Genomic DNA, 7,634 nt, shown 5'->3' on the forward strand with positions numbered 1-7,634 from the left:
CTCAGTACAACAAGAATTTCTTCATATGCCTGGTAGACAGAGACTTACAAAATGGCCAGTGGAATATATGAGAAATATAATGAGAAATGAAAGATTCCTCACTGGACACTTTAAAGAAGACTTTGGGTAAAGATAAACCCCCTGTTTGGAGGGTCACTGTTTTTTTTAAGCAGATGCATGGACTAGATTATTTCCTGAGGTCCTTTCCAGCTCTTTCTCTACAGTTCTCATGCTTCATAGAATTAAACAAGTACAAAAGTCACTGTGGTTTTGAAACTTTAAGTATTTTGTTATTCTGTTATTACTGTAGCTGTTGTTCCAGATGCAGTGACTGACCAGGCTACATTCACTATGTAGAGATGTTTACCCAGTGCATTTAAAATTTATCTGGATGATAAAAGATTAACGCTGCTTTGAAGTTAATTTATGGCTTCTGAAACACACACATCAATACCCTTTCAAAACTTGTGAGGGACTCTACAAAGAGACAATTTCATTATTTACGCAACTGAATTAAAAAATCTTAAAATGGCATTGCCTCTTTGGGATTTTACTTGTTTACTTAATGGGCCTCTTGACATAAAAGCATTTTTGGCAGACACTTTCTAGTCACTGAAGTAAAGGACTGATTTAAAACAGCTGATTTTCTTTTCACCACCTCCTGCTGCAACAGTATACTGGCGAAATAGCATGGAGTTCACAGTACATAGGATGAAGTAGAGTCTATTTTTTCCTCCAGAGTTTAAAATCCCTCAAAACCCAGTGCAAAGCTTATCCTCCAGGTACTTTTGCTGTTGGCATATACTCCTGGTTCAGACTCCCACAATATGCTGAAGCCATAAAAACATGGTCAAAGATTTCAGCCTTGGAGATGAAGCCAACAAGTACATGTAAGAAGGGTGATAAAAATCACAGGCAAAAAAAGCTTTCAACATATAGAACACACGTTTTTCTTATCCTACTTTTTAGATTGGTGTCAAAAGTTTTTCAGAATCAACCAGTTGGTGAATCCACTGAATTTTCATGCAAAGTGATAACACCATCTCTGAGACGCGGGGGGAAGGATAAGAAAAGGGACAAAATATGTTTATTGTGAATTGTTGAATGGTAAATTCTGGGAACAAGAGAGAAAGTGAAAATAAAGTTCCAGCACCTTAGCTATGAAAAGGTGTAAGAATGAGATGCTGGGAGCTCTTTTCAGCCATGGTGAGTGGTGGAGTTGGCCGAGTATTTTAAAACCAGGCTTATGGATTGGCAAGATGGGCAAGAAATCAGGTGTGTGGCAGCCAAGTATGGATTTGGGAGATTTGTGTGATGCGGAGGACCTGCACATGCCGCGAGAGTGGAGCTGAGCTGAGCCGCCCCTGCCCCTCGATGGGGGCATCACTTCGCTCCCCAGCACCGGCTCCGACCGGCAGGACCAGCCTGGGGATTCTCCGGTGCCGCTATCACCTCCCTGTGCCCGCGCACCCAGACTGCCCGCTCCCGGCGGGATGCCACAAGCGAGGCCGGGGCTGGGGAGTTATTCCGTGTGCGCTCCAGCCCCTGTTCGTCTCCGGAGACCGAGAGGCTTTGTCTCAGCTCAAGCTGCCCCGACGCGGGGGTCCCGAGCGGCTGCAGCGCCCTGGGGACGTGCCGACCGGGCGGGTATGAGGTGCCGCTCCGATGATGTCGAGACGATGCCGCCCCACAGGTGCTGCGGGCGGGGCGGGGAAGGCGGTGCCGCCCGCGGGCTCCCCCCGCCGCGGGGCGGGCCCAGCCCAGCCCAGCGAAGGGGCCGGGTCGCCGCCGCCACCGCCCCCTGCCGGGGCCGTTCGCGGAGCCGCGCCGGGCCGGGCCGGACCGGGCCGGGCTGGGCTGTGCCGGGAGCTGCCGGAGCTGGAACTGGTACCGGTGCCGGCCCCGCTGCCGCGGCCGCGCCCGCCGCTGCTGGGGGAGGCGGCGCCGGTGCCGCGCCCCCGCGCCCCGCCCGCCCCCGGCAGCAGCGGCAGCGGCAGCGGCAGCCTCAGCACCTCCGCCAGCTCCGCCAGCAGCTCCAGCGGCAGCACCATGGACCTCTCCTTCATGGCCGCGCAGGTGGTGCGCGATGGCGGGACGGGACCGGGCGGGACGGGACGGGAGCGAACCGTGGGCGCGCATCCTCTCCTCTCCTTTCTGCCCCCTTCCTCTCCGCTCCAAAGTTGCGTCGGTACGGGGGTAAACCCGAGCGGCGACGAGCCTTGGGGAAGGGGCGAGGAGGGGAAAGGAGGGAGAAAAATAAGCTGGCTGGAGCTAGAAGTGCTGCCGAGGAGAAGTTGCCGTGCGCGGCTCGGGGCGCAGCACCTGTTAGCGCCCAGCGGCGGGGCCCGGCCGCGCCTCCGCTGCGGTGCCAGCGGCCTCGGCCTCGGGATGGGGACGGGGAGAGGCATCATCGCTCTGTCATCCGAGGACAGGCTGTAAATGGAAATCGGAGATTCGATTTTTCGGTTCTTTTCCCCCCTTCCGTACCGGTCTTTTTTCGTTTTGGTGGTGTTTTTTTTTTTTTTTTTTAGTTGTTGTCTTCGCATACAGAATCCAGCTTGGCGTTCATGGAAATACTCCTCTGTTTGCATGAACAAATTGTTTAAATTGCAGCTTAGTTCTGGATTCCGGCTCGAGGCATGATTGTGGATGTTGGTGTTCAATGTATTCATGCTTAATCTACTGAGAAGTATGTAACAGCTATAAGCCACCCAAAGCCACAAATCATCACGATGAATCCAGGTGAATTAGGTTTTTAAACTGACAAACAGTGCCGTGCTTCAGAAAGAATCACACTCACTGAACATCCATTGCCTTTTCCAGGATAATTTCTTCTATGCATGTGGATACCCAAGTGTAGTTGGCTTTTTTTCGAGAATGATTTGGATCCAAGTTTGAGATTCTGCTGAAAAACATCACCCACCATTAAGAGGCCAGGGAAGCCTTTCCACACGGTTGCTGCCAGATGCTGACTTCATCTGGAGGTGATTGGTGGAAGCCAAATCTAGTCTTTGTGCTGTTGCTCTGTTTCATTAGTGCAATGGCTATTTTGTCTTGTTTGCTTCCTAAAGTCCACATCTGAAGGGGTGTCAGGCTCTGCCTGAAGGTAGAGTGAAGCTGTCTGAAGGTAGCAGTGAACTGTCCAAGTGTCTCTTCCATTTGGAGGTATTTCTAAGAAATATTTTTTTAAGGAAAACCACAGTGGGGAGGAGGAAAGCATCATTTCTACTGATACGAGGTCTTCCTGGGAACTGGAGTATTCAAAGAGAATTTTGTGTGTGTCAAATCATTTTCCTGTGATCTTTCTCAGGACAGTCAGCGAGCTCCCTGTGTCCATCTTTTGTTCCCTAAGCACTGAGTTGAAGCAGAATGTCCCTGTAGCACAGAAGTGCAGCACAGCAGCACGTTTTACCTGTAATCAGTGTGGTCTGGGACTAGTGCTGCCCATTCCCTTTCTATACTCTCCTTTATTATTGCTGTCCCATATTCCACATATCTTCTGCTGTAATTGTGCATTGAAAGAGCCACAAAGCTGGATGGTTTAGTTCTCTCAGAGCAATTCCCTGTACACATGTGTCTTATACTTAATAATGTTATTAGTGCAACAGTTTATAGTGAAACACATGCTTTTCTTTCTCCCTGATCCTCTAGAGTTAATTTATGGTTTTCCTTTGTCACAAGAAATGACAAATGAAAGGTTTGTTTCAATGTGAGGCAATACACCTCAGGAAGAAAGGGTGGAATACCTTGGAGCTCTCTGCCACAAAGCCCTTTGGGTGGAGAGGAGAAGGCGGGAACCCCTCTGGGCTCCCAGGTGTGTCTCCCATCCCAGTGGTGGCTCACTGGGTTTGCACAGCACCTGTTTCACAGGGCATGTGGGGGATTCCTCCGGGGGTTATTTGTGTAATTAACCTTATATGAGCTGTAGGAGAAGATTTCCTGGGCTCCTTTTCTGCTGAAGGAGATGAATCCAGGCGTTAGGGCGCTGTGTATAGTGGATGCTGCACTTACCACTGTTACTGCCCTCTTGTACCTTTCTTTCTGAACCATCAGCTCTTTGCATTCCTGTCACCATAGTGGCAATTAACTGCCAGCATGTCACACCTTTAATTTAGGTATTGCTTTCCTCCAGCTTTCTTTTCACTTCTACAGCTTTATATCTTTTTTATTTTTTTAAAAGTGTCATAATCTCTGTGGCATCTCTGGTGGTGCTGGAGTTGGGAACTTCAGTGGCAAAATAGGTAATGCCTAAACTGAGATGCTTCATGACATACGAGCAATGGTTGCCTCTCAGGTTGATTTAGTTTCTACAGGATACTGTAGACTATTTATGTTCCTGTAAATTGCTTTCATGTATTATCATGCCTTTGCACTGCTCATTGTGGGCCAGGCTGGCTGTGCTAGATATCTTGTGAGACACCATAAATGACCTGTCCCTTAGAGCCCCAGTGTGATGTATACATAGAAGCAGGTGGTGTGTGTAAGTGAGGTTACCACTTGCAGCCTCAGTGATCCTATAGCGTGTTATGGAGACTTAAAATCTGGCCTGCTCCTAAGTGCACAGGATTAAAATGTCAAACCAGATAATGCAACAATTATCAGGAGGGTTTTTTTTTGGTGTGTTTGCTAAAACATTCAGTGGGTGAGACTTTGCACATCTGGATAACTGTATTGGTATGTTCATCCCTCTGGACACCTGAACACAAGGAACCCTGCTTTCTAGAGGCATTGAGTAGCTATACAAATAAACCTCAGCTTTCATATTCAGCACCTCCCCTCCTTTTCAAGATGTCTGTGAGATGGTTTGTGCCTTGGAGCCCCTTAAATCATTCCATGTGCCAGCAGAGAGATAAACAAAATGCCCCCAAGAATTATATGTTTTATGCTATTGAAAGGATAAGACTTTGCTGGTAAAAATTACTGTTGTGGAACAGGAGACTATCAGGGAGTAAGGCTAACAAATCTGTGCAGCGTAGATACAGCACTAGGGTTTGGATGTCCAGCTTAAGCAACTGCATCTGAACACCTCAGCTGTATCATATTTATTAGCTGTGCCATAGAGAGCAGCTTTTGACTGTAACAATTAAATCTGTTGTTAAAATAAACCTTTTTGCATCAGTATATTCTTCAGTAGTTGGTTGTGCAGGCTTAGGTGTCCCCTGTTCTGCGGGTGCTCTAATTGACTTTGAGTAAGGTCAGTTGTGCTAATAAGTATGACTCTCACCTAGTAAAAGCCTATTAGCTAGTGATTTTTTTTTCCATTTTAAATCTGTGTTTTAATTTAAGTAATGCTGTAAAGCTCAAGATACTATGCCAAAGATGTTCAGCCACTGCTAAGCTGTATGACTGGCTCACTTCTGCATGTTGTTCAGTGATTTCAGAGTGCTCTTGTAGTCTAGGTAACCTCAGAAATAGCCACTTCTTATGGGTAGACACTTTTGCTTCCAGCATAAAAGCCTGGGTTAGGAAGGTGCTGAGCTCTGTGTCCAAGCTAAGAGCACTCGAAGCTTTTAGCAGGGGTTAAGGGTTTGCTGTCAGATGCCCAGGGGTGAGCTGCCTCCCTTCCCTGCTTCTGACACATTAAAATTAATATTCATTTAACAGCCAGCTGATGGAAAAGAAATAACAATCAAAATTGCATCTGGGTTAATGGGAGCAGGGTTGAAACATATTCAATTTGGAAAAAATGGAAGCTCATAATGGGGGAAAAAACTGGAAAGATTGAGAAGAAAAAAAATGATGTCATGGTGTTCAGTATGGTACAAATCGATATGAGCTGAGCAGCACCTGCAGTCATAATGCCAGTTATGTGTTTTTCAAGATTTATGTTTGCAATTTAATTTTCCTGGAGTTTTTTTCTGTGTTTTTTGTTTCATAATGAAAATGAAGAATGGATTTCTTTATTTGCAATGTTTTTATGGTTGGGTATATCTTCATACAGTAAAAAGATTATTTTAATTGTCAGATAAATGTCCTTTTCTTCTTTTACATATAGAAGAGAAAAAAGGTAGCAAGAACCTTGGGAACATGGCACCTTCTGTGGATATTTTTTGAACCAAGTTATATATAATTGATGTTGATTCTCTGTGTTCAAAAGCTCTTTGTAAACAATTTCTGAGGATTTGAAATACAAGAATTTGAATTCTTTGGGTTTAGTTTAATGATTAAAAGTTGTATTTTTATAATCTTTAATTTCATTTGGAGTGTTGGGGATTTTTTTACATAAGAAAAACGATGTCATGCTTCAGGAGCTAGAGAAACAAGTGGAAAAAGTTTGGTACAGAAAGCAAAACCATTAAAAAGTGAAGATATTTTAAATGTCATTGCCTTTGTGTTCTGTAGTACTCTTCTGGGATTTCAGGTGTGGTCAGTGGTCATTTAAGTCACTTCAAGCCTTTTGTTGCATTGGCAGTAACTCAGATGCCCAAAACTGAGATGGTCCAAGGGAGATGGTCCCTTGAAGAAACCCTATAGCTACTTATAATCCTGTCAGAATAACAAGTCCAAGGCTGCTGTGCTTCCACATGAAACATACATTACTAAGAGCTGTGCAATTTCTGGAAAGCACTGGAATACACAGAGTTAACTGAGTTAGTTTAGAATCAATAATGTTATGCAAGTTATTTATGAAAATATAGTAGCAGAATCTACAAAATTTGATTTAAAATCACATTTCTTTTTGACCTATTATGGAATCATAGCATCGTTGTCATTATGTCATTTTTAGGTTAGAAAATACTTGTAAGATTCAGTCCAGCCATTAGTGTGGCACTGCCAATTCCGCCACTAAACCATGTCCCTAACTGCCACATCTACACATTTTTTAATTACCTCCAGGGGTGGTGACTCAACCACTTCCCTGGGTAGGCTGTTCCAATGCTTGACAACACTTTATGTGAAGAAATGTTTCATAACACCCAATCTAAACCACCCCTGGCACAACTCAAAGCCATTTGAAATTTGCCCTGTCCCTTGTTACTTGGGAGAAGAGACTGACCCCCATCTTGGCTACAATCTCCTTTCAGGTAGTTGTTGAGAGTGATAAGGTCCTCCTGGGCCTCCTTTTGTCCAGGCAAAACAGCCCCAGCTCCTTCAGCAGCTCCTCATCAGACTCATGCTCCAGATCCATCACCCCCTTAAATGCTCCTATTTTCCAGATGATGTGGACTGCCCACGTGCATGCTGCAAAGCTGGTGTGTGCACAGGGGATGTGCTTGGTGTTTTTGCACACCCAGCTGCCTGAACAGAGCTGCTGCATTTCCAGAAATCCCAGATGTAGGTTCAGTATCCTTTAATTCCTTTCTAATTACATTTCTTGATATTAGAAGATGCACAGCTAGGATCCAGTGTACTCTGCTGTAGCAGCACAGAGGAACCAGAGGCACGATAATACCGCTTTTGTTTTCCCACTTTATCCGTTCTTCATCTCAGGGTTCAAGAGGGATTGAAAACCTTTATTAACTGTCTGCTCCTTTTACAGCAAGGTAATCTGAAGGTATTAAAAAACAGATTTTAGATTTGTGATTTTGGTAGGTTATTCCCACTAGCTCAAAACAGAATCCAGGCTGCTTGCTTAATGTGAGCTGGCATGTATCTGTGTGCACCATACATGTGCCAAGAAAGCTGAATTCGTT

At 45.3% G+C, this 7,634-nt stretch overlaps 1 protein-coding gene across 2 annotated transcripts in view; it reads left to right on the plus strand.

Moving 5' to 3' along the window:
• Positions 1-1,944: 1,944 nt before the first annotated feature.
• The window catches only part of CUNH14orf132 (chromosome unknown C14orf132 homolog), a 57,310-nt gene continuing 51,620 nt past the window's right edge, over positions 1,945-7,634 (plus strand). Inside the window, exon 1 of one of the 2 annotated variants that reach the window (XR_003571103.1) lies at positions 1,945-2,079. Coding sequence is in view for 1 of the 2 variants with exons in the window: in XM_027882593.1 (XP_027738394.1) it covers positions 2,050-2,076 (27 nt within the window). In the remaining variant the exon portion in view is untranslated. The remainder of the gene's footprint in view (positions 2,080-7,634) is intronic. The other variant, XM_027882593.1, reaches the window with a different exon arrangement.

This window comes from Empidonax traillii, unplaced genomic scaffold (genome assembly GCF_003031625.1).
Source record: "Empidonax traillii isolate 1590-97213 ecotype Southwest subspecies unplaced genomic scaffold, ASM303162v1 scaffold107:size1083646, whole genome shotgun sequence".
In the NCBI taxonomy this organism is placed as follows: Eukaryota; Metazoa; Chordata; class Aves; order Passeriformes; family Tyrannidae; genus Empidonax; species Empidonax traillii.